This window comes from Urtica dioica, chromosome 7 (assembly GCF_054948205.1).
Source record: "Urtica dioica subsp. dioica isolate 48M chromosome 7, U.dioica_male_clone48M_v1_H2, whole genome shotgun sequence".
Taxonomy (NCBI): domain Eukaryota; kingdom Viridiplantae; phylum Streptophyta; class Magnoliopsida; order Rosales; family Urticaceae; genus Urtica; species Urtica dioica.
The window spans coordinates 31,922,208-31,949,312 of NC_142762.1; the positions used below are offsets into that span (position 1 = coordinate 31,922,208).

The following is a 27,105-nucleotide window of genomic DNA, read 5'->3' on the forward strand; positions in this document are numbered from 1 at the left end:
TGCGTTCTCGTAGTTCATCCGGAGATTTATTATTTTTGAAGAAGTTAATTTATTATGAAATAATAAGCAGTATGTCCCGCACGTTGCAGCGGAATAATTAATATATTTTAGTCTGGAAGAAAAGATATATGGAGATATGTCCAAAAACATCTAAGTTTGAAAAAAAAAAAGAAATTTTAGAAGAGTCAAATGCCGTTTTCGGTGTCGTTTCGAGCCTCCTAATTTACGGAAAATCGACAACCCGATGGAAAACCGAACGGAAAAAATGTGGAATAGGGCGTTCGATTTTCCGTTTTCAAATGCCGTTTTCCATGGAAAACCAACAAGCCGATGGAAAACCGAACGGAGAAAATGTGGTAAAATATATTTAAAATATATACATGTAATACATACATATATTTTCAATTTTTAAGCATATATAAAGAAAATACATTATGTATATAATCTTTTTTAATAGAAAATTGTATATATATATATATATATATATATATATAATATTTTATAAATGTGTGCTATTAATATATATAAATTTATAAACATTCAAATTTGAAATTTTATAACAGCCGAATCATAGATTAGATCTTTAAATATATATATATATATATATATATATATATGTTTATATATGTATATTATTTTTGGAACTCCAACCATAGATTAGTTCTTTAAGCATTAGAGAATCTAGATTGTCAGGGGCGGAATCATGAATTGAAGTCGAGGGTGGCCAAAGATAAATAAAATATTTATCAAAGGTTGATTAATTTACAATTCATATAGTTTAGGTGGTTTACGTAGCCAATTTTTTGAAATTAAAATATTTCAAAATGTATCCGTCATTTAAATCAAAATATAAATCGACTTCATTTCATGTAAAATGTAAACAAAAAATACAATAAAGCAAAAAAGAAAGAACAAGAAAGAAAGAAAAAAAGGACCCGCAACTTGCTGATCAATTAAGTATAAGCATGTCAAAAAAAAATATCTATGAGTGTCGAGCCATCTGAATATAAAACTTATATTATAAAATTTGATTTTCATATTAATCATGAGAACGTTTCATTTATTATGAAAATAACTCATTATCTTTTAGTTTTATCATGAAGTTATTATATTACTAGACTTATTAAATAATTATTTTACTATTTTATTTAAATTTTTATAGTAATTTAGGGCGTGTTTGGTACGTAATTGGGAAAGTGTTTTCCACTTTTGTAGTTTGCATTTTGTTTTACAGTAAAGTAAAAACGTGTTTGTTTTACAACTGAAAAAAATTATTTGAAAAACTTTTCAAGTTGTATTTCACTTTTGTGTATTATTTTCAAAAACAGCTTTTATCTGTTTTACGTTTTTTCCACTCACTTCTCTCTCTCTCTCTCTCTCTCTCTCTCTCTCTCTCTCTCTCTCTCTCTAGAAATGGCAGCTCCATCGTCGTGAACGTAACAACGTCGCTCCGCCGAAAGCGCCGCCGCCGAGAAGCTCCCGGTGCTGCTCTACTTCCACGGCGGCGGCTTCTGCATGGGAACCGCCACCTCCGCCATGTCCCACAGCTTCGCCGCCGCCGTCTCCTCCGGCGCCGGCGCCGTCACTGTCTCCGTCGACTACGGCCTCTTCCCGGCCCGGCCCATGCCAGCCTGCTTCCACGATTTCTGGGCCGCGCTCCAGTGGATCTCGGCCCACGCTGACGGAGCCGGGCCCGACGCGTGGCTCAACGCCCACGCCCACACCGACCTCGGCCGCGTCTTCGTCGCCGGAGAGAGCGCCTGCGGCACCATAACCCACCACGTCGTGGCTCAACTCCCTGACACACGCCATTTATTTGTTGGTCTTTTAAAAAAAAAATTGTTATTCATTTCTTCTTTATAAAGAATAGTATTTAAAAATAATATTGACAATTCTTTCATACGTGGGAGATCGGACTAAGTCATACTACATAAATATATAGATTATAAAGAATAAATTGTATATCTAAGTCATTAAACATAATATCTCAATTATATGTTAAATTATATGTGATCTTAATCTTAATATAATGTCATGGCTGCTTGTACATTTGACATGCGATTTACGTACGTCAATGTCGGATGCGGAATGATTTCATATTTATGATGACAAAATAAATTTTGTATTCAATCTAAACAATAATGTCATATTTATATTTTGTGTAGTTAAATTTATGTTTAAAAAATATTTTTGAGTTAAGAAATTGTTTCCATGTACCAAACAGTTTTCCCTTTTCATTTTTTCAAAAAAAAAAAGTCAAAAGTGTACCAAACAGTTTTTCCAGTTTTTTCAATTTCTCAAAAACGAAAATGAAAACTGTACCAAACAGCTTTTTGAAAACAACTACAAAACAGTTTTTCAATACAACTACAAAAATTAGAAAACAGAAAACAAAAAACTTTTTGAGTTAACTACCAAACACAACCTTATAGTTTAGGAAAAATTATTTTAAAATAAAAAATGAGATAGCTATACAGTTTTATAAAAACAACTGCGATAGTTATGAAATTTAATAAAAGTATAGTTATTTATAAAAATTACCATATGCAAGAGAGGTATTAATGGAATATTTTCCAAAAGTTGGGGGTGGCCCATTGAATGCAAGTTATTAGAATTCCATGATGCTTCTGAGCTATGTGCATTGAATAAGATATGTCATCGTTGAATGAATTATCACCTACCAGTGCTTGAAACGCATCCTCCTTAATCTGGAAATGCATAGTGGTTAGTAACGACTTTTCAATTAAATGTGATGGTCTTTCGTGAGAATGGCTCTAATGTTACCAATAGCCTAAAGCTTGAGCTCGGTGTTGAAATGTAATGTTGCATTTTTGAATTACTAAGTCCGTTCTTGACTCAAACGCTAATTGGGTTTGAGTGGGCCTTGGTGCTTGAACACGTGGGCCAAATTTTAGGGGCGTGGACGGTCTAATTTGGTCTAAAACCAGTCTCCAAATTAGACTAGTCAATGGTTCGAACAAATTTAGAGTCTAGAAAGGCCGTTTTAAAAATAAACTAAACCGTTTTAGATTAGTTCTGTAGGGTTTAAACCATTTAGAGTATAGTTATTATTATTATTATTTTTTTTACAAATATAATACGAGAAAAGCTATTTTTTAATATTTATAAAAATATTATATGAACTAACAGGCTCAATCCAAATTCAAGGGTTTAATGAGAGTTAATTTCAAAATCTTATAGTTGCGACAACTCACCATTATTATGTTTAGCACCAAATGTTTTGCTGCATCATTAGGTGTGGAAACGACCGTGAGTTTTGAGGAATTATTTGCAATATTGTTGGCGTAATATTCCTCCAGGCAAGCGATTACAAACTCTCGGATAAAAGCTAGCCCAATGTAACTTTGTACGTCAAAGAGCCTCGAACTCTCGTAATTTAGATTTTGAAAAACGATATAAGAGATAAAACAACATGCTTAATATGACACATATATTATTTGTCCAAGAAGAATGAAATAAATATGTTGAATATTATTGAAATGCGCTTCAGATTACAAGCGTAAGAGGGAGAGAACTATATTTGTGCATATGAAAATAAGATGTCTTTGTGAAATTACAAGGAGCTATTAATAGTGCTAAATATTTTATGCAAGCTCCAAGACTCACAGAACACATCCTAGACTCAAAAGATCACCTCATTGATAGCTTGTGACATCCGTCCAACTCGATCAAAATCACCAACGATGTTTGAGTTGTGATTTGACATTTGAGCCGTATATGTTGTGAGAATAATTCCTTCTCTTTTCTTCACTCGATCAAAAATATAGTCTCCGGACTAGGTGGATATGGCTTGATCGTTGATTTCTAATTCTTCGATCCTTGTTAAAAGAACGCACTCATACAAGTAACACTATTTATTGTGGTTGACCCTTTATAATATAAGAATAAATTGTATATTTGCCCCCTGATATATGGCCTCACTGACAAAATGCCCCCTGTCTTTTTAAAACTATTTGTTAACCCGCTGCTATATAAAAAAGTAGCAATTGGGTCCTACCGTAAAAAAAGAGGCTCAATCGTCAGTTAAATAATCACGTGGAACGCACATGTTCTGGTAAATAAGGGTAAAATCGTTATTTTATTAGTCGAATGAGGAAGTGTATTATATTGTTTGTTTATTCATTTAAATTAAAATTGAGGTGTCAAAGTAAATTCAATAAAGAAAAAAAAACAGTCGAATGTAAAAATCCCAAAATCGCATTTCAATATAATCGAGTCTTAACACTAAAACCCTAGAACTCAAAAACTCTATTTGTGAACGCCCTGCCGGCGAACGCCCCAGAAGTTGAAGAACGCCCCGTCGACGAACTTGCTTCACTTCGGAGACGAGCTGTAGATTGTCCTCGAGAAGGCGACGAAGATGGAGATGATGTTGACCATAGCGATGACGATCGGAGGAATCATGATCGACGACCACTTCACAAGGTAGAGATCAGCAAAGACGTCGTCGGCGTCTTCCCCGGCGGCGGACTTGGAGGTGAGCGTGAAGGAGATCTCGATCCCGGTGATGACCTTGAGGAGGCCCTGGACGACAGCCGCGAGGTGGGCACTGGTGCCGGAGATGAGCCGGAACTGCTCGTTGCGCCACCACTCCTCGAGGCCGACACCGGCCCACTTGACCTCGAGGATGGCGAGGCCGATGAGGCAGACAGTGATGATGAGGAGGTAGATGAGGAAGGTGATGTTGAGCGTCTGGATGATGAAGTGGCCGGAGAGGAGCGAGAGCGCCGGAAGGAAGCAGTACACGATGAGGAAGATGGAGGTGAACGGGTAAATTCTGACGTTGAGGTACGCCAGCCTCTGGAGGAGGAGAAGCCGTCGAGACGCCAGCAAGGCATTGTTCCGGGAGACGAAAATCTCAACCGAGCCTGTGGAGATTTGGATAGCTCGGGGTTCAGTCGATTTGGGGGTTCTCTTTTTTTCGAATGGTTTTATTGAATAAAAATGAGAACTGAAAATAAAATGAAAAATCAAAGCAATTCTTTTACTTCATATCTCGTCCAAGGACATTCTCGTAAACTCGTTTAACTCTGGTACCATGTGACTATCACGTGGCCATTTAACTGACGGAGTGGGCTTATAATACACGGAAGTCCCATAAATTTTGTCGGTCGTGATATTGAGGTCCAATAACCTCAACTTTATATCATAAGTCATCTTTTGTCAGTGAGATCATAAATCAGGGGGCAATTATACAATTTGTTCATAATATAATGACTTTCATGTCGGGATTGTTGAAAGCGGTTCATCCACCTTCATTGTAAAATAAAACAAACTGTACACAATAAAGCACTAGCAAATATTAAGATAGAAAAAAAAACTAAAAAAGGATGTCGACACGTACAAATGGAGAAATTATAGGAATATTGTTTTAAAATGTATTATGTTCAAAATAGTGATTGTTTTAAATTTTTTTAAATAGTAAAATTTTAAATTAAAAATTGTTTTTGTGATTATTTTCCTTATATAAGAAAGTGTAATTAACAAACAAATTTGAATATAGCCAATACAGTATATAAATGTTTAAAACAAATTCTGTGGCATAAAAAATAATTATTTACAACTTAAAAAAAAAATATTGTAGTCTATTTTTATAAAGGCAAACTGGCAACGTAGCCATTATAAAAACGATTTTTGCTTTCTAACCTACATTTGGTTAATTTTTCAATCTAGCAATTTACCATAATAAACGAACATAAAATACCTGATTTACCCCTATTATTTAAAAGACGTTTGTAAAACACTAACCCACGTTTGACTATTTAAATTAAGTAATTTTATTTCAGAATTGTTAATTAGGTGATTGTAAATATAAAAGGAAGGGGATTGAATTAGTCAACGTAACTAATTGAAGGAACAAATATTCGGTATTGATTTTAAAAAGTAAAAAAATTGTTTCCAAAATAATATTAAAAGTTGTTGTGTAATTAATGGGTACGTGTATCATTAAATGCATACGTAATAGTCTCTCTCTTCTTTATTCGAATCTCATTTGAATTGGTTTATTTTTATAAATTATCTCAGTTGCGGTTTATTTATGTTAATTTGCAAATTAGTTCAAAATAAACAAAAATTAACAAGTAGTTTATTTATGTTAATTTGCAGATTAGTTCAAAATAAACAAAAATTAACGAGTACGTAACAAATTGATATCGTGATTAAATGAGCGATATATTTCAAAATTTAATATTAAAACATAATAAAATATAATCCCTAAAAACTGGAAATTCGAATTTCATCTTGTAGAGCCTAAAAAATATCACGAGCAATATTCTTTTCCTTTCCATTAAACTAGCCCGCAAAATAGGAAAGTCAACTGACTAGATTTAAATATGTGCATTAATTAAATAAAAAAGCTACAAATTAAAACGTCTGGAAATCAATTAAAATTTCCGAAATAACGTGACAAAAAAGTTAAAAAAATCTGCCGATATTTTTTCAAAACGTGGGCTAACGTTTTTTCACAAAATCAAGTCATTGGTAATACCATTTCTTATAATTTTGACACGTCATCTTTTTGGGCTAGATTTGAAACTAGTCCGAAACGTGGGCTAGATCACAATTGCAACGTTTGCAGTGGTTTAGTTCGACTAATTTTTCTTTTTATAATCACTTTCACTAAAACACTATCACATACATTTTAGATTGACCTTAATTATGGGTTTCAAAGACAACTAACAAGGTCCAATTGTTGCTTCATTAAGCACATTTGTTAGCGACTGTTATGATGTCATTTTCAAAAGGTAAAAATGACACTCTCGACACCACAAATTGAATTCACAATTCCTTACAATTACTCAAAATCAAGTTCACAAACTCACGCGTCGAGCTCTGAATCAAGACTCATAAGATGTCTCTCAAACGAGCTCTCAAAGCATGTTTTCAAGCTAAGCTTCTTGACAAATCTTCAAGACAAAGGTAAAAACATGACCATCCGATCGGCCATAGAAAATGAACACCCGGTTGTCCGAACAATAAAAAAGACCACCCGGTCAGCCAAAAAAGATGACCCCCCGGTCGTTAAAAAATAATGACCATCCGGCCATCCAAAAAAGATGACCACCCGGTCGGCCAAAACTGAAGACCACTCGGTTGGTCAAAGAAGAAGATCACCAGACCGTCTTCACTCGGCCGTCTCCCTCATCCGACCAAGTATCTCCCATTAAACTCTTTGGCTTCTATAAATACCTTATCCACTCACAACACAAGGTAGGTTATCTCAACTGGTAAAAACTCTACCAAAATCATACCACGACTCTCTCTCTCTCTCTCTATATATATATATATATATATATATATATATCTAGAAAACATAGTGACGAGCACAAATCATTCACCAAGAACACAATACAACACGACTAATATTGAGAGTCGGAGGCGCGCCAAGAAAAAACCATTCGCGTCCCTCTAGATTCACGTTTTCTTATGCTTAGGTGAGTGTGCGAGGATTCGAAGACCCGATGAGGAACACAAAAAACTTAAAGATCTAAGAACGACTCAATGAGGAACGCGAAGAACATGATGGCGTGAAGACTTGTAGAGAAGATCAACAGGTTGAAGGCAAGGTCTCGGAAGAGTTCTCACGGATTGAAGGCAAGGTGTCAGAAGGGGTTAAACATATTGAAGGCAAGGTGTCGAAAGAGGTTTCACGGGTTGAAGGTAAGGTTTTGGAAGAGGTTTCACGAGTTGAAGGCAAGGCTTTGGAGAGAGGTTCAGAGGGTTGAAGAGACTCGAGGAGGATAAGGCTTAAGAGCTCGACGAAGAACGCGACGAACATGAAGAACAAGAAGAACTCAGAAGATCCGAAGCTCAAAGACTCGAAGGCCCGAAGACCCGAAGACTCTAAGATCCGAAGACCCAAACACTCGAAGACTCGACAATCCGAAGACTCAAAGATCCGAAGAACACAAAGAACGCGAAGACCGAAGAATTAAAGATCCGAAAGCTTGAAGATGCATATACCCAAAGATTCAAGGACCCGAAGAAACGAAGATCCGAAGAACACGACGAGAATGACAATGTCATAGGATCTGGCCCTATATCGAACCACAGACGGTTCTGAATACTAATCCAAAAATGCGATTAACAACAACCAAGCTTAGGGTGGCGCAAAAATACCGGTGAAACCGTAAACCTAACCAGACCACTGGTTTTTAGACCAACGGTTTAAAATTTCACCGGTCCAGTTTGTACTTTTAAACGGTCCGGTCCGGTCTAAAATTTTTAAACCGCGGTCTAGACCGGACCGAACCGACTAGTATTTAAAAATAAAAAATAGGTATATAATGGTACGGTCCAAAACGGTCAAAAAATGGACGAGATCAGTTACTATTAAGAAAAATATAAATAAAAAAATAGGTCAAAAATAAGTGGTCCGATTTAAAACAATTTAAAACGGTCTGAACGGTTTAAATCGGACTAGACCTTTTAACCAGTTTGGTCCGGTCCAATTTTTTTTTTCTTATTTGGTCCGATCCGAATTACTTTTTTTGAAAATGTTTAGACCGGTTCGGTTTGATTTTTTAACCGATTTTAGACCGCACCGAACCGTGTACACCCAAGCTTATGAGGTACGACTTTGGTTCTGAGCAATAAAAAAAATGCTTCGAATAGAGCTTCGGGTTTTTTTTTAATCGAAGAATAGACCAAGGGTTTAGAACAGGGATTGAAATACCGGGAAAATCGAGAGAAAATCGGTCGGTATACCGATTTTTTGTACTTTCCGGCAATGGTATGAACAAAACCGCTAGATACTGAAAAAACCGCCGGTTATCAGTAGAAAACCGGATCGGTTACCGAAACCCCGAAAATCAGGTCAATTTTTTTAAATTTTAAAAAATTTCAGTCAATGATCATGGGCCAACTTTGAAATTTTTTGAAAATTTAAGCCCGTGATCGTGGTCGTTAAATAACAGAAGGTTGATTGCTCCAATGGATGTGTTGAATTGCAACACGTGATATATTGTAATGAAGATATTGTAGGCTATTTATAATTTTATTTTATGTAAGAAAACATTTTTTTTTAATAATGATGTGTTTATTGAATATCCATCGATAAATTTAGTATTTATCGGTAAATCTCATCGATAATGGTAGTTTCAGCGATACAATTTACTTTTATTTTCACTGAATAACTCGATAAATTATTGGTTCCGGTAACTCAACAAAATTTGAGTTCCGGTGTGGTATCGGTCACGGTTTGGATTCTTTGTTTTGTTTGGAATTAAATTGGAATTTGATATCAGGATGCTTGGGATGCGAGAAAACGCCCATGAAGCGACACATCACCATCATTTTAATTCCACCTTGATCCACGTGCCCAACTATCATAATTATATGCCACGTGGTGATCCCACATAAGCTCCTCATATTTTATGCAAAATCATTATCTTTCATAGAACCGTGAAAGATGGTTTCAACCAGATTAGCCTTCCTAATTGCCAAAAATACCCTAAAAATTTGAAGTAGATAAATACTTCAATGATCTTCTCAATAAAATCTACGTTATTTGTGGAAAATCAGGAAGAATTATTTTTCGTAATTAAATTGTTGATTAATTTTAATCAATATTTAATTTCTTTGCAGATTAGATTGATGAAATAAATTATTTATTTCAGAATTTAATTAATTTGATAGAAATTGATGCATTGATAAAATTTGAGGGAAACAAATTAAAAATAGATAATATATCATGTGTTGGTCCGAGAGAATTAAAATTTGAAGAAAATATATAATTATAATTTTATTTTTCTTTGCAAAAGATTGGAAAAAAAAAAAAATAAACATATATGTATATATAGAATCATATCTCTCTTCTCATTCCTTCCCTCTTTTCTTTCAATACATTTGACTTCCAAAAATAATAAAAATTATAATGTTTCTTCACATCTACAAAATTTTATATATCATCGAATCATATGATATTTAACATCACTGCAATGAATCAATCAGCGAAAAAAAAAAACTTTCATCAAGCATTTTTTAAAATATATCTTTCATCAAGCATTTTTAAAATATATCTTTCACTTAATAAATGATAAAGTATTTTCTTTTACTCAAATACGAATTTTCTATAAAACTCAGTTGTTCTATTTTTAGGAAGAAGCCTAGGGTGACAACTGACAACCATTATAATAATTTGTTTACTTCTCTTAAAAATAAAATAAAATATATACCTTATCCGCGACTAAATGTAATCTCAAGTCAATTGATGATAAGATTTCTTTTAACACAAGCATGACCGTGAAATTTAATGAATTCTCTGTATTAAAAGGAAGGAAAAAAAACTCCGGATTCCGAAAATAAAAAAAATGGGTAAAAGAAGTTGGTTTTAGTTGCAAATTTTCACTTTCAAGGTTCATTTGTTCTAGAACACAGAAAGATAGATTAGTTGTGACGCGAATTATAAGTCTAAAGACTTTTCTATTTATTTTGTCGAATTTACTATTCTATTTAGAGATAAGGTGGCCACGTGGTTTAAGAGGTAAGCAAATGAAAACCGCCATCGTTTGGCTTTGGACAGCCCATGGTCCGTATGTATAAAAACCAACGGCCGTGTTGGATATCAAATTTATTTAATTAAATAAATAAACAAAAAGGAAAAAGGGAAAAGAAATAGTGAAAAGAGCGCGCAGTTTAAGCAAAGAAAAGGAGAGAATACCGCTAACATGCGCCGGCAGTTTACATCACCACCACCACCATCCATTGATGCCCATAGTTCTTCTTCGAGCGATCGAAGGTTAAAAGCTCTGGTCCAACACTTCGTTGCCTCTCAGAACCCTAACTCCTCTTCCATGGCCTCCCTATCCGCTTCTCCGGTCTCCTCTGGCGCCGATTCAGTGTTCGCTCACATCGTTCAAGCTCCTGAAGATCCTATTCTCGGAGTAATCTCTTTCTCTATCGCTTCATTTTTCTTTTCTTGAAGAATTGTTTATTACGTAAAGTATTTTTTTGTGGTCACCGAAACGTGAAGATCACGTATTTGTTTGCGTCTCTGATTTCGCTTCGTTTTCGCTCACGGTATCGTAACTCAGAAGTTTTTCTTTTCTTTCATTTTTGGATCGTTTGATTGGAATTTTTTTTATTTCTTTCTATAATCGGATCGGTGAATGTACGTTGGTGAAAAAAAAAATATTATTACTTTAATTTCAATACGATCACTAATTTTTCTGGCTCGGACAGTTTATGGATGAAGTCTTGTGTTTCTGATCGGTTGTAAAAACTGGCAACACATTAATTTCCGGATCTCGAATTTAAGAACGATCAAGTAATCGAAAATTTTAGCCTTTATCTTTGATTGTATTTGGCTACGAGCTATATAGATTGAGAGAAATGGAGTAGTTGCAGTTGGTTAAAGTTTTTACAATCAAAATTCACAGATTATGGATTTTATGGTGAATTATCAGACAAATTTCTTTTAGCAAAAACCATATTTGTGTAAGTAAAGCATTCTAGAAATTAAAAAAAAATGATTTGTTTTTTCTCTGATAGAAAACAAAAATTGGTTGCATCTTTCTGTTTCTAATTTTCCAGTAAAATATCTTTGGGTCTGAATAGCTATATTATATGGTATTTTTATTTGCGGGATTATTCATTTTTGGGTTCGATTCATTCGGTTATGTCATGAACATTGATGATTTTTTTTATATTTCTTGCATTGTCTTAACAGGTGACAGTTGCATATAACAAAGACCCGAGCCCAGTTAAACTGAATTTGGGAGTCGGAGCATATCGAACTGAAGTGAGTATATTTGATATATGCTGAAATGAATAATGAAGATTTTGAATCATATCTTCTGAGATTAAGCTTATCGTAAATGATTATATGTGTTTGTAATGACTTTAGTGATTCTGTCTGGCAGTGTATCAGTGTTTTATGTTTCTATATACCTCTAAATTACTAAAAAAAATTATTCATCATATAATAGGAAGGAAAACCTCTTGTTCTGAATGTTGTGAGACGCGCAGAGCAACAACTTGTTAATGATCCGTAAGCCAGGCCTTTTGTCTCTCTTTTTTTTTTTTTTTTTTTTTTTTTTTTTTTTTAAAATTTATCTATGTATTTATTCTATCTAGCTCTTGCAAAAAGTTTTAACGTTTTTTTTTACATGTTTTTGAAATCCAGGACACGCAATAAGGAGTACCTTGGTATCATTGGAGTCGTTGAATTCAATAAGCTAAGCGCTAAACTCATTCTTGGTGCTGACAGGTATAGAAAGCCTGTTATTTCTTTGATTATTTTATCTTTAATCACACGCCATATTTTTTATGGTTGATGTTTAACTGATTTTGATATATTTATTTCTCTTTCGAATTTGCTTGGATACAGCCCTGCTATTCAAGAGAACAGGGTTACTACAGTTCAATGTTTGTCTGGAACTGGTTCGTTGAGAGTTGGAGGCGAATTTCTAGCGAAGCATCATCATGAAGTATGTGCCTTTAAGTTCCTGATGGTTTGATCATTATAGACGTTAAAACATACGTTATATTGACCCAAACCATCTTTTTCTTATTATTATTGCAGCGTACCATATATATTCCGCAGCCAACATGGGGAAACCACATTAAGATTTTCGCTCTTTCTGGTTTGGCTGTGAAAACCTACCGATATTATGATCCATCGACGCGTGGCCTCAATTTCCAAGGTCTGATTATCTTTGCGGTTCGAAGTTTGCCCTAATGATTGTGTTTTTCCTCGTTATTCGTAGATTGCTGTTGCAACTTGTTAATCTTTTTTTAAACAAAAAATTGCCACCTAAACTATATGAATTGTAAATTAGCCAACCTTTAATAAATACTTTGTAAATAGCCAATTTGTATACGTGGCAACCTATTAACTACCTTTTTTATATGTTTGACCGAGTTAAATAATTCTTTTACTAATCTGTTAATAAGTTAACTTGGCTATTTACAAGAAATTAACCAATGGTGGGCTATATCCAAATTCACTATAACCGTGTGGTTATATAACTAAATAACCCTTTTTTAAATGTAATATTTATACATTCGGTTTGGTGATCAGGGCTGTTGGAAGACCTTGGGTCTGCTCCTCGTGGAGCTATTGTGCTGCTTCATGCTTGTGCTCATAATCCGACTGGTGTCGACCCAACCAATGAGCAGTGGGAGCACATTAGGCAGCTGATTAGATCAAAATCATTGCTGCCATTTTTCGACAGTGCTTACCAGGTATGTTAATAAGCACTTGTATGTTTTTTTCCGATGAAATTCATAGCTATTTACGATGAAATTCGAAGATGTAAGATGAATTCCGATGAATTTGGATGAAATTCGAAGATTTAAAATTATTTAAGATGAATTCGGATGATTTAGAATGGAAAAATGGACTGAGTATTTTTGTCCGAATTTGGGTCAAAAGTCCAATTTTGGATATTTTTCAACTAATTGGCGGTCTTGATATTTCTTCACTTTTGATGCTCGAAAAAGGAAATTTCTATATATATAGCTATCGTGAAACTTAATATTTTCATTGTTAACTTTCAGGGTTTTGCTAGCGGAAATCTGGATGCAGATGCACAGCCTGTTCGGATGTTTGCTGCTGATGGTGGTGAATTCCTTATAGCTCAGAGTTATGCCAAGAATATGGGCCTCTACGGAGAACGTGTTGGAGCTCTTAGCATTGTATGTCTCTGAAAAAACAAAAAAAAATCCATTTTCAAAGATTCTTTTCTCTATGTTTTTGAACCAGCTGGTCAAGCTAGTTTTCAACTTTGATCTGACCGAAATTTACTCGTACACAGGTCTGCAAGTCGGCTGACGTGGCAAAGAGGGTTGAGAGCCAGCTGAAGCTTGTGATCAGGCCGATGTATTCAAACCCGCCGATTCACGGTGCATCAATTGTTGCAACCATTCTCAGGGACAGGTATTTATAGCTTATCCAAATGAATCGAAAACACTAGTTGCTAATTGTTGATTTTCTCTGAACATAAATTGTATTCTCTTATTCCACTTGTGTTGTACTGCTCTTGCTCTTAAATCCTTGATTTTTTTTAAATTACACTTTTCCACAACACCAAGGGCGAATCGTTGGTACTAAATTATTCCGGCTGTTTATGTTCTTTTGAAACATAGATGTTGTTTGTATTGAGATTTGAGAAGATTTATTATTTATTTTATAATTTCCTTTATTGCAGGGACTTGTATAATGAATGGACAATTGAGCTGAAGGCCATGGCTGATCGGATTATAAGCATGCGCCAGCAGCTTTTTGATGCATTAAGCGCTAAAGGTAATCATTTATTTCATTAATCTTTGATCATCCGATTTACAGCGATCAGACGGCTGATATATCATATATATGTACATTATCTTTTGCATTTGCAGGTACGCCTGGGGACTGGAGCCACATTATCAAGCAGATTGGAATGTTCACCTTCACAGGATTGAATTCGGATCAAGTCGCGTTCATGACTAAAGAATTTCACATCTACATGACTTCTGATGGGTGAGTATCTTCCATATTTCCGGTTCAACTATCTTTCTCATCTAAACAGAGACTTCTTCGTTGCTACCAATCCTCTCAGATTACCATATTTATTGCCATGATGATCATAATTTAAACTTTAATGCCATCAATGCATCATTTGTTCAGCTACTTGGACTAGAGCCATTCACTATATAGCTTAAGTGCAAATTAATATGGTTTGATAATGTTCTATTTTTCCTGTGGATTTGCAGGAGAATTAGCATGGCTGGTCTGAGCACAAGGACGGTCCCACATCTCGCCGACGCCATCCACGCAGCTGTTACCACCCGTGCTGCTTAGGATCCCCCGTCAGTCGGTCCACTTCTGCCCGAATGGTTTAAACTCTTTCAATATTTTTAATTTAATAATCTCATCCCCGGACAAATGAGAGGTCATAGCAGTCGATGCTTTATTTTAAAGTTTAAGAATGAGACGAGTTCCGTTTTTTTTACCCAAAAAACAAATTATAAATAATTTGCCATATTTTTGTTGACGGATTCTACAATGTAAAACGTATTTGCTAGTTACCAGAACTACAGATGATATAGAGCATTGAATGAAAATAGAATGTGTAACAAGAAGAGAGCAATGTTAAATACGAGTAGTGGTGTAGTGTGACTCAAATTTTACTCCGATATCAGGAGATAGCAGTGATTTATCGAGATATCTAGTGAAAAAAAAGAGGAAATTGTATCGATAAAGTTAGTGGACGTGCTAAATCGTCATATATCGAATTTACTGTAGAATATATATATATGTATATATAATTAATAATTATATAAAGATAAACTTAAGATTATAATATTTAACATATTATATTTACATATTAGTATCATCTTTAAAATTAAATGATAACAATGATATGGTTTTATTTTTTTATATGGTTTTATTGTATATTTGGTGGGTAATTATCATATTGTTAATCAATTAAATTACAAATTTAAGAGTTTACAATAATTAAGTATATCATTTATTAAATTTTTTTATTAATTTAGAAAGGTTGGAAAATCAAAGAAAATAATTGAAATTTACATAATGAACTCAATATTTAACAAACAACACTAGTACGTAACACTAACACTATTATATATATATATATATATATATATATATATATATATATATATATGTATTTATCTTGTTTAAACATATATCTAACATCTACATATATGTGTGAATGACCAAGCTGCTCATGGATATATTTTTTATCTTTTGTCTCGGAGACAAAAAAAAGGGGGGATTGACATAACTAGGAGTAAATTATGATGGTTGGACACATAACTACTTTTTTTGAAAAATGGCACATTTAGGAGAAGTCAAAGGAGAGATAAATATGGTCAACTGAGAGAGGAGAAAAAATTACCCATTTTAACCTCCATTTAAATCCGTAATTACTTCAGTACCACCCTATATACCTAACCCCTATCCCTTTTCTCTTCTGCCTTCAACCGAACCCAGCTCTCAACCGAACCCAGCCATCTTCGGCTCTCTTCTGCTAACCCAAAAAAAAACCGCCGTTTCCCATCCCAGTTTCTGCCTCGTCATCATCTTCGGTTGTCCCACCTTTGTTGCCGAGGTGTTTGAACTAAACCGCCGTGAAGAAATTTTCCGATCACCGATCATCGTCAAGTCCATCCGATGACCGGGTTGGTGTTCATACCAAAGATCTTCGCCGGATCCCTGTAAATTTCGTGCCCAGATCTGCATCAATCAATTCAATACAGGTTAGTCTCATATATTGTTGATTAAAAAAAATCCGGAACCCAGATTAAACATTACTGAGTTTAGTTACAGGGAAATCACTGAGAAATGTATGTTTTTTTTGTTTAGTTATGTTTCTGTAACTAATTCCGGTAGTTTTCTTGTGTAGTTACGTACACATAACTAACACGCCACACTGTTATGAAATGAGTGTAATTCTCTGTAACTAATAATTTTGCAGCGGCTATGAAAGGAGATATATTCACGTACGTCAAGCATAGCGGTGAGTGGCTAAGAGATGATTATTACCAGGCCGGTGTTTCGTATGCAGCTCTCATACCGCCGACGACCAAGTATGAAGATTTGACAAAAGTTCTGTTCACGTGTTCCGGGGGAAAGTTAAATCAAAACAGTCATAAGGTTGTTAGTGTGAAATATGAAACAGAAGGGGCGGTAAAACCAATAGTAATTGACTCCGACATTAGTTTGGCATGTTATTTACATATTCGGAAAGAGAAACCGAATACATCAATAATGTCTCTGGTTATGGAGATTGAGTCATTGAAGACTTCTTCTGCGCATGTTGGTTCGACTCCGAATACCGGAGAGAGTGGTTTTCCAGGAGCAGGTCTCTTACCGCCTGTGATGAAACGTGAGTCTCCTCTGCCAGCCGGTGAACCATCTGATGTCCACATCAACGAAAACATATCTGACAGTAGTGAGAGTGATCCTCCTCCAGCTGCCGGTGAAACGAGCCAGCCCCCTTCTCCTGCCGCCGGTGAACCGAGCCAGCCCCCTCCTCCAGCCGCTGGTGAACCGAGCCAGCCCCTTCCTCCAGCCGCTGGTGAACCGAGCCAGCCCCCTCCTCCAGCCGCTGGTGAACCGAGCCAGCCCCTTCCTCCAGCCGCTGGTGAACCGAGCCAGCCCCCTTCTCCAGTCCCCGGCGAACCGAGCAGTCCTTCGCCTTCTCAAGGAGCGACAACAGTTCCATCATCGGATTCCACGCTCTTGGACGTGATGGACATACATTCTCCCATAAGGGTATGTAAAGGAGGATTGTATGCTAACAAAACCGCGTTGCAAAAACATTTGAGCATGTATGCAATCAACAATCATTTTACGTTCAAGGTTAGAACGTCTACTACACAGTATCTCCACGTGGTTTGTCGTGATGACTCTTGTAAGTGGACCGTGCGTGCAGTTAGACTGAGGAAAACACTATTATTCCATATAAGGAGGTAATACTACAAAAACAATTAGAGTAGTGTAAATCTTTCCAAGCTGTCGTCAGTTTACATGCATATAACTTGTTATTGTGCCTGATGTTTGTAGGTTCGACCCTGAGCACACTTGTGCTGCACAATACAGGCAAGGACAACATCCTCAGGCGACCATGTATTTGGTTGGGGAGGTTGTGAAACACAGACTCGTTGATCCAACATTATCACCATGTAGGCCCAAAGACATCATGGCGCACATGGAGCAGGATTACGGAGTACAATTGAATTATAAAAAAGCATGGAGGGCTAGAGAGAAAGCTTTAGAATCGTTATATGGGACTGAGGATGGATCGTTCGCAAGGTTGCCTACATTGAGGTACGTGATGGAGATGGCCAATCCAGGTTCTTCATTCGACCTTGTGACTACTGTACGTTCCCGTCGTTTTAGATACTTCTTTATGTCCCTTAGCGCGTGGAAAAGAGGATGGAAATACCTTCGTCCCGTAATTATCATCGACGGAACTTTTCTGACGAATTACTACAAAGGCACGCTGTTTTCCGCCTGCGGGATGGATGCAAACGAACAGATTTTTCCACTCGCCTTTGGTGTTGGTGATTCAGAGTCTACGGAGTCGTGGGTATACTTCTTAACACAGTTAAAAAAAGCAATTGGGGAGAGACAACACCAAGTGATTGTGTCAGATAGGAACAAAGGAATACTTCAGGCTGTTGGAAAGGTATTTAGAGAATCCGATCACGGGTATTGCATGTACCATCTACTGAAAAATGTGAGGAATAAATTCAAAGGTTTGACGAAAGAAGCGGCATGGAAATTTTCCGGTGCCGCCAAGGCGTACACTCACGTCGAGTGGGAAAGGTTTATGGGTATGCTTGATGAAGAAGATGAGGGAATCCGAACCTACCTTGAGAAGGAGGTAGGCCATGAGAAGTGGGCTCGGGCACATTTCACCGAAAAAAGGTACTCCATCATGACCTCCAACAATGCCGAATCTTTGAACTCCGTGCTTCTCAAAGCTCGGGAGTTCCCGATCGCGAAGATTTTTGATTTTTTGAGGGAGAGGATGACAAAATGGTTTTACGAAAGAAGAGAGAAAGCTCTTGGTACCATGACTGCTCTCTCTGTGGATTCGAATGCAAAGCTTATCGGGTACATCGGGCAAGCTTGTGGAATGCAGGTAATTAGTTTGTTATAAGTAACTAATATATACGTGTTTTAGTTACCAATACGTAACTTATATAAGTGTTTTAGTTATATAAGTTGGTCTGGTATTTAGTTACCAATACGTAACTTATATATGTGTTTTAGTTTCTTAAAAGGAACTAAAATATAATAGTCATATGGAACTAAAACAGTTTAATTGTGATTGTGAAGGTACGACCGTCGTCGGTGTACGAGTTCGAGGTCATTGACAGGGATGGTCAGTCATGGGCTGTAAATTTGACGAATAAGACATGCACGTGTCGAATGTTTCAAATAGACAACTTTATATGTCCTCACGGGATCGCATGTTGCCGCTTTCGGAACTATGTTGTTGAGGACTACATTTCTTTGTTTTACACTACAGACTATTGGAAATCTTCTTATACAGGTGTAATCCATCCACACGGCAACGTTGAATCATGGTTGATTCCCGACAACGTGAAACAGATCGTAGTCAAACCACCCTCAACGTACGCACGTCAGGCTGGCAGACCGAAAAAGAGAAGAATATCATCTCAAGGCGAAGGTAATACCAATGGTTGTCGAAAATGTTCTCGATGCGGAGGAGTAGGACACAATCGGGCAACTTGTCGTAGTCCAATTCCGTTGAACGAAATGCAATAATAAATTTGTTATGAACTTTTAATTTCAGTTTTATGGTGTATGTGACTTTGAATTTTACAATAAATGTAGCTTAAACTTAAATCCAACATTACTATATGAAGCACTGAATGCTATTTATAATCGATCATTTAGTTACGTACATATAACTATAGTCAATAATCTAGTTACAAACAGGTAACTATTAGTTACGTACATATAACTGTAATCGATAATGTAGTTACAAACAGGTAACTATTTGTTACGTACATATAACTATAATCGATAATTTAGATACAAACAGGTAACTATTTGTTACGTACGTATAACTATAATCGATAATTTAGTTACAAACAGGTAACTATTTGTTACGTACATATAACTATAATCGATAATTTAGTTACAAACAGGTAACTAACATCGATAAGTCGTTACAAACAGGTAACTAAATGTTGTTGACGGCAATAAATGCAAATGTAAACATTATGGTGTAGGGCTAACTATAAATTCCCTCAACCATAATTCTACGAAGCATTGAATGCTATTTAATATAGTCAACAATATAAATGTATCAGGTTTGAAAGCTTCCATTATCGTTATTAAATGCCCTCAACCATAATTCTAAGAAGCATTGAATGCTATTTAATATATAGTCAACCATAATTCTTAAATCTGCATTTATTGTCGTCGTCATTATCCGATTGGGAATGGTTTTCCCTATCAGTTACGAATCGATCATTTAGTTACGTACATATAACTATAATCGATAATTTAGTTACAAACAGGTAACTATAATCGATCAGTTTGTTACAAACAGGTAACTATAATCGATCAGTTTGTTACAAACAGGTAACTACAGTCGATCATTTTGTTACAAACCGGTAACTACACTCGATCGTTACAAACAAGGAACATTACGAACATATAACTATAACCGATCATTTCGTTACAAACAAGGAACTATTATTAGGAAAAGTAGGAAGTACAATTAGAAATCCGAAGAACTAGAATAACAAAATAAGTTGAATTATCTGTTTCAGGCCTTCTTCTCCGCTTCCGAGGTTGGCGCAGAAACCTTGCCTCTAGTGTTTGGGACTTCCGCCATAGCTCCATTGGCTTTCAAAAATTCCTCCCAATTCTGGCCGAATAGTTCTTCCATCACGGACGGAGCAACCAATATGGGACTTCTATTATCCTCACATCCTCTATTCTCCAAATATTCATTGTATTCAGCTTCTGTTAGGTCTGCCCCATACTTGAGCCTTCTTTTTGTAGAACCCGATGAAGAAGCTTCATCGCGTATTATGATTACGTTCGGAGTCGCTTTGGTCGTGTCAGGCTTTCCTTCCATTCTGAATTCTAAAAGTACTTATTCCTAGGGTTTTTTGTGTACTAATCATAACATATGTATATATAACGTTTTTTGGGGGCTTTTTTGGGGCTTCTTGGGCCTGAGAGACTATAAACGTCTTGGGCCTGGGAGAGACTTCATAGTTATATGTAACTAATTTTATGAATTAGTTATATATAAGAAACTACTAAACACTAATTTCTAGACTGTAGTTACGTATACATAACTACTGTATGATTTAGTTACAAATGAGTAACTACAATATAGATTTTAGTTGCATGTGCGTAACTAATTAACAGATAGAATTTGATAATATATAACTAATATTATGTTTTAGTTACATATGAGGAACTATTCTGAACTCATATTACGTTTTAGTTACATATGAGTAATTACAAAATACTTGTCCCAAAATACAACGTCTAATCTTAAATAACACATACATACTTGTCTCCAAATATGAACCCTATATATAATTTTCCGAGTCCGAATTAACATTCGGACTTGCGTTTTTAAGTGCCCCGTGCTTATACAAGTCGATACACAGCTTCCGTCTAAACATTATCATGTCGTCTTGTTTCAGATTGGCCAATGGAGAGTAATGTACAAGAAATTCTGCAGCTTTGATGGTGAACATGCCGCAGTCACCACTACAAAAAAAGTCACCAAAGTAGTGTTGTTAGATTCAAGTAACTCATGATCACATCAATGGTATAATATGTTTCTTTCATTACCCGTTACGTTGTTGTGGCATGAAAGACGCGTACACTACGTCGAAAGGCAGTGAGCTATGATATTCATCTGTGCGAATATCCCAAACTCGTTTACAGAGTATGATTGGAATCAGCTCTGCCATGTGATCGATGACAGCATATCTTCCGGTGAGCAACGAGTCGTAAACAGTGACAGACCTCTCAGGGATGGAAATCACCGCAAGGACCCAATGGTTGCCTTTGACATGGACGGGAACATATATAGTCCCGGCTTTCACCCACGGCCTTTCTGCTCTATTCCGGGGTTTCTCAGCCAGAATTTGCTCAACCAAGGCGTGTCGTCCAGTCCAATCGTAATCATCTTTATCTTTCAATTCATCCCACTCTTTTTATGTTTTTTCCACTAGCTGACAAAAGTGACTGTCCGCAGTAGTGTACCTATGCGTCACCAGTTTTGCTTTTTTCCTCAGGTAGTAGAAAGCCACATTTAAGTGCTGCAAATTAATATAAGTAACAAAAACAATGTAATTAATTATTCATACGTATCTAAATTAGAGTAATTAGTTATCCATAGTTACTAAATTATAGTCATTAGTTATCAACATGTAACTAAATTATATTCATTAGTAATTCGGACGTAACTAAATTAGAGTAACTAGTTGTCCATAGTAACTAAATTCTAGTTATTAGTTATCAACATGTAACTAATCAGTTCTCCATAGTAACTAAATTATCGTAATTAGTTATACGTACGTAACTAAATTATGAGTACTTAGTTATTAGGACGCCACTAAATTAGTTATCCACATGAAACTTACGGAACCACTGAGCCAAGCTGCCGGTGTCCAAATCTTGTAGAACCAGGTCTTCTGTGAAATGACCTCTACACGAAAATCAAACACCCTTGGCCATAGTTCTTCTTCCAATTTGGTGTACATAAGCTCATCGTCAACATCAATAACCTTGTTCATCAAAACAAAAATTAATAACCACCATTCAATCATCCTCAAACAACAAATTAAACAAAGGGGACTAACTTCTTTAATCCCTTCAACACCCAGTCCTGCATTACTGGCACATCGCCATCGTTCGGGGGCGCGAATGGGTCCGCCAGTGGATGCTTTAAAGGTTTGGGCCGCCCTCTTGTGAACTTTGAGTAGATCTTCGGCTCTACTGTTGGCGTAAAATGTATTGGCGTCCGCCTTACACGTGATTGTCTTTCCGGTGATTCACAAAGGGAAATCACCTGGTCAGTGGTCACCTCAGATGCCTCTCCATCCACTGTTTGAGATCTTTCGGGTACAGTGAAATTACATTCAGATCCCGACATGGCATAAGACTCAACCCCTCCATAAGAATATGGCTGAGGAGAGCGAAGAGGTCCTAGTGTGGCCGATATGCCATCACTGTCGTTGTCGTCTGAGTCCGACGCTTCAACGCCACCTTTACCTCCCCCACCACCACCAGGACACTCACTATCAGTTGTTTTATCTTCTTCTGTCTTGCACAATCCTTCATCGTTGTGTGTCTTGCGGGTGTCGTTGTGGTTCCCTCCTTTTTTGTCCTCTTCGTCGTCGTCTTTTTTTTGGACTGAATCTTCTTTGCACTTCGTAACCAACTCCTCCTCATTATCATCCTCTTCCCTCTTTCCATTTTGGTTATCTTTCTCTGTTTCTTCTTCTCCTTTCTCTTTCTCTAATGCTATCTTTTCTTTCCCATCTTTCTCTTTTGGTTGTTCCTTTTCTTCTTGCTCTTCTTTCTCTTCTCTCGCTTCTTGTTGCTCTTCTTTCCCATCTTTCTCTTTTGGTTGTTCATTTTCTTCTTGCTCTTCTTTCTCTTCTCTCTGTTGTTGTTGCTCTTCTTTCTCTTTCTCTTCCTCATGGTCACGTTTCCGTCTCTCCTCTGACAGCTTCTCTGCCTGGTCCTCCATAAGCTTTTCCTTCGCAGCCTTTTGTGCCGAGAAGGTGGTCAGCGTATCCAGGACAAACTTCATGTCCTCTGATATCCTTTTGATCTCTCGATGAAGATCAATGAAATCAGTATGCATGTTACTGAACTCTTTCTCCAGATTGGCTAATCTATCCTGAAACAACGTCATTAACAATGTGATTTAGTTACATACACGTCACTACAATCTGTAAATTAGATACATACAACTCACTAAAATCTGTAACTAAAATAGAAACAAGTCACTAATATAATAAATTAGTTACATACACGTCACTACAATCTGTAAATTAGTTACATACAACTCACTAAAATCTGTAACTAAAATAGATACAAGTCACTAATATTATAAATTAGTTACATACACGTCACTACAATCTGTAAATTAGATACAAACATCCACTAAAATCTATAACTTATATACAAACATGTCACTAAAATCTATAACTTAGTTACATACAAGTCACTAAAATGTATAATTTAGTGACATACATGTCACTAAAATCTATACCGTAGTGACATACATGTCACTAAAATCTATAACGTAGTTACATGTATGTCACTAAAATGTATAATTTAGTGACATACATGTCACTAAAATCTATAACGTAGTTACATACAAGTCACTAATGATCATGTCACTAAATTACCTCATGATCAGCACAGGAGTTTTCATTCTCCGCAAATGTTTTCAATTTCTTTCGACTGCGACTAATGGTTGAGTCGGGCTGAGAGGGGGGTTGTACGATGTCACTCCCAATGGCTCTAAACTCAACCTGGAAAACATTATAAACACTTCTTAGGATCTGTGCATAAACTATGGTACCTCTTGAAATGTAAATTTTGGTACCTCTTGTAACCGAATGGACTGCAATGCAGATTCGGATACTCTGGCGGAAGAAGACCATCGCAGAATCAACGGTCTAGCATCGTCTTTAAATACTGTGCATAAACCCAAAGACTCCAATTTTGGTATACACTCGTACGCCCATACCTGCAAAGGTAGCAGGAAGGCTTCGAAATGAACCTTTTTGGTTTTGGATGGGCTACTTGGGCTGGCAGCTTTCTTCACAAAACTCCTCACGGTCAGCATGAAGCGATCCCATACAACATTTCCCCAGGGGAATCCGTTGAATGTAGCCGGATCATCAACCATCTTTATGTATGATTTGTTCTTCATGGCAACTGTTCGTTGGCCCGGGAGAAGCACATTGTAGAGGAAGTGGAGAAGAAGAAACCGGACTCGCTTCTCAACGTCATTCCAGTCCTTGTTGTCCTTGATGAGTGCTGCAATGTTGCCCCGAGTGGCAAGTGCCCCTTGCTTGAAGGTTTCAACATATAGACCCCCTGGTGCAACCTGGTCGTACTCCGTCGCCTTGTACGACTCATCTACTCGGAGACCTGTGATAAGACTGAAATCTTCCCTGGTGAACTCCCTAGGGACGCCACCAATCTCTATATGTAATCTATCTTCTGCTTTGGGAAGTCCGTCAAAGTAACCCGTCCTCATCATAAGGTTACTGAGGATCTTAGACGAGCGGGTTATCGAGGGCATCTCCAAAAAATGGCCAAAGCAAGACTCTCTAAACAGGTCTGATTCCTGTTTCGACATGGCAGCTTCTTCAACGAAAGACATGACGTTCCCGTGGAAGTTGAAGTTGAACTGCCCCACAGAATCATCCGTCACGTATCTAGTCCAACCCTATAAATATATACATAAAAACCAGTAACAATTAGTTACATTTAACAAAAAAAAACAGTAACGTCACAAAAAATGGTCTTCATCCATGGGTCTTCGAAATCAAACTTCTAGTCACAATCAAATTCCAACATCATTACAACCAATCCAAACATGCACCCAAACAAGTTTTGAAAAAACTACCTAAACTCACTCACCGGAATTAGGAGTAAATTATCCTATACAAACAAATTTCAACATCTCTACAACCGATCCAAACATGCACCCCTATAAGTTTCGCAAAAATGACCTCAACACACCTGAATCAGGTTTTCCTGCCTCTGATTAACGTCACAGTAGGAATCGGACTCCTCACCGTCGCTCGCTCTCCGACGCTTTGAATTTGGGGTTCTATTTGCTGGACTCTTTTTCTTTGACCTAGATGACTCCGCCTCAGTTTTCTTCTCCGTCGTTTTCTTCATCGGCGACGAAGCGACCCTAACACTCCGCCGCGGTGGCGTTTGATCGGGAAGTTTGGATTTTTGGTTTTTTTGGGAGTTTCCATCGCCTTCTACCAATTTTCTTTTCTTCATTTTTGGGTAATCTCTTTTCGTCATTTTGGGTATTCTGTAAATGGTATGGGGTTCGGACAAGGACAATGGTGGTTGAACTTGGTTTGCGATTTGGGTTCGCGACTGCTTGAACTTAGGTTCGCGATTTGGGGATTTCGCGATTTGGGGGTTTGCGATTTGGGGATAAAGCAGAGATCGTGGGAGAAACAGGAAAAAGGGGATCAACCAGAGATCGTGGGAGAAACAGGAAAAAGGAGAGGGAGGTGACGATGAATGTGAAGGACTCGGCGGCGGTTTCGTTGGTTACGTTGAATCGGTGGAGAAAGAAATGAAGAGATGGAGAAGAAAATGAACAGTCGCGGGATAACAAACGTTTATATAGAGGGAAACAAATTGGGGAGAAGGGCATATTTGTAATTGTACACATCAAATTCAAATACCTACTCCTAGATGTGCCATTTTTCAAAAAAGATAGTAATGTGTCCAAATCTAATAATTTACTCCTACTTGTGGCAATTTCTAAAAAAAAAGGACAATTTATATATATAACATTTATGGATAAGCAGGGAGGTCATTGACCAAGTGAAATTATTCCGCAAATAACACTTTTTAAAAACAATTATGAAAATACCACTCATGAGAAGCACCATTTTGAAGGTGATTACTTCGTATAAATGATCGAAATACCGTTACCGTTATCATTCCGAGGTTTAGAATTTACTGGTAACCACTAGTATCCGGAAAGAATACCGTGGAAAGTAGAAAATAAAAAAGAAAAGTACAAAATCAAAATAATGATGATATTCATGTTAAAAATCAACTAATTATACATAAAATTTCATATTTTACAACCAATTTAACAAAAAATAAGTCAAAAACATATTTAAATCTAAATCCTATATTTTAATATAACAAAAAACTTGAAAAAAAATTGAATACAAACTCTAATTAAAGTTTAAACACAATAATGAAGTTAAGAATTTGAACTAAATCATGAAAAACTAATAACAAATTTCGTGAAAAAACACTAAACATCATTAGATTTTAATAATTGTCGGTATTTGACCACTTAATGGTAAGTTTCTGTCGGAATGCGTGAAAATTTATCTAAAGCCAACCGGAAAGTGGACGGTTTCCTCGGAATCCAAGAAAAAGCATAAAGTAAACGGTTTTGTACATACGGTACCGGTACTTTTGAAAAAAACAGTTTTTGGACCGGTTTCCGTTCGGTTTCCCCGGAATTTGAAACCTTGCTTTGTATATAGGAAAAAGCTCATAGACTAATGAAAATTAGCAAAAATAACACTTTTTAAGAAGATAATTTCGAAAATACTTTTTAAAAATTGACATGTAAAACAAATTGACTTTTCACTTACCCAATATTTTTGAGGTAAGGATCATTAGTCATGTGTCACCTATGCTTCTTTCAATGAAAGCCACGTAATGAAGAACTCCATGGATCTGCTAAAGTCTATCCAATAATAATGATAAACCGCCTTAAATAAAACACAATCAAGAAGCTCATTGGCCAAAGAAAAATTCCAAAAATGACACAAGATCAAGACTTTGAATATGCCATTTCTTGAAAAATATCATGT

The 27,105-nt window shown here is 36.5% G+C and overlaps 1 protein-coding gene and 1 pseudogene across 1 annotated transcript; one reads left to right on the forward strand and one right to left on the reverse strand.

The window, feature by feature from the left end:
- Positions 1-4,269: 4,269 nt before the first annotated feature.
- Positions 4,270-5,178, reverse strand: LOC149390839 (cellulose synthase-like protein D4 pseudogene; annotated as a pseudogene).
- Positions 5,179-10,537: 5,359 nt separating this feature from the next.
- Positions 10,538-14,996, forward strand: LOC149390840 (aspartate aminotransferase, cytoplasmic). Its single transcript, XM_089618904.1, has 12 exons — positions 10,538-10,904; positions 11,690-11,761; positions 11,949-12,010; positions 12,146-12,229; positions 12,350-12,449; positions 12,545-12,665; positions 13,043-13,206; positions 13,522-13,659; positions 13,779-13,900; positions 14,172-14,266; positions 14,362-14,482; positions 14,716-14,996. The coding sequence occupies exons 1-12, from the start codon at positions 10,689-10,691 to the stop codon at positions 14,801-14,803; spliced, it is 1,383 nt and encodes a 460-aa protein (XP_089475030.1). The 5' UTR covers positions 10,538-10,688; the 3' UTR covers positions 14,804-14,996.
- The last annotated feature ends 12,109 nt before the right edge of the window (positions 14,997-27,105 follow it).

Excerpts from the sequence above, each read along its gene's own strand:
- LOC149390840 (XM_089618904.1), top strand. The coding sequence starts at position 10,689 with ATGCGCCGGCAGTTTACATCACCACCACCACCATCCATTGATGCCCAT. Across the intron at positions 12,011-12,145 it reads CAACAACTTGTTAATGATCC|GACACGCAATAAGGAGTACC; the intron begins GTAAGCCAGGCC and ends TTTGAAATCCAG. Across the intron at positions 13,660-13,778 it reads GTGTTGGAGCTCTTAGCATT|GTCTGCAAGTCGGCTGACGT; the intron begins GTATGTCTCTGA and ends ACTCGTACACAG.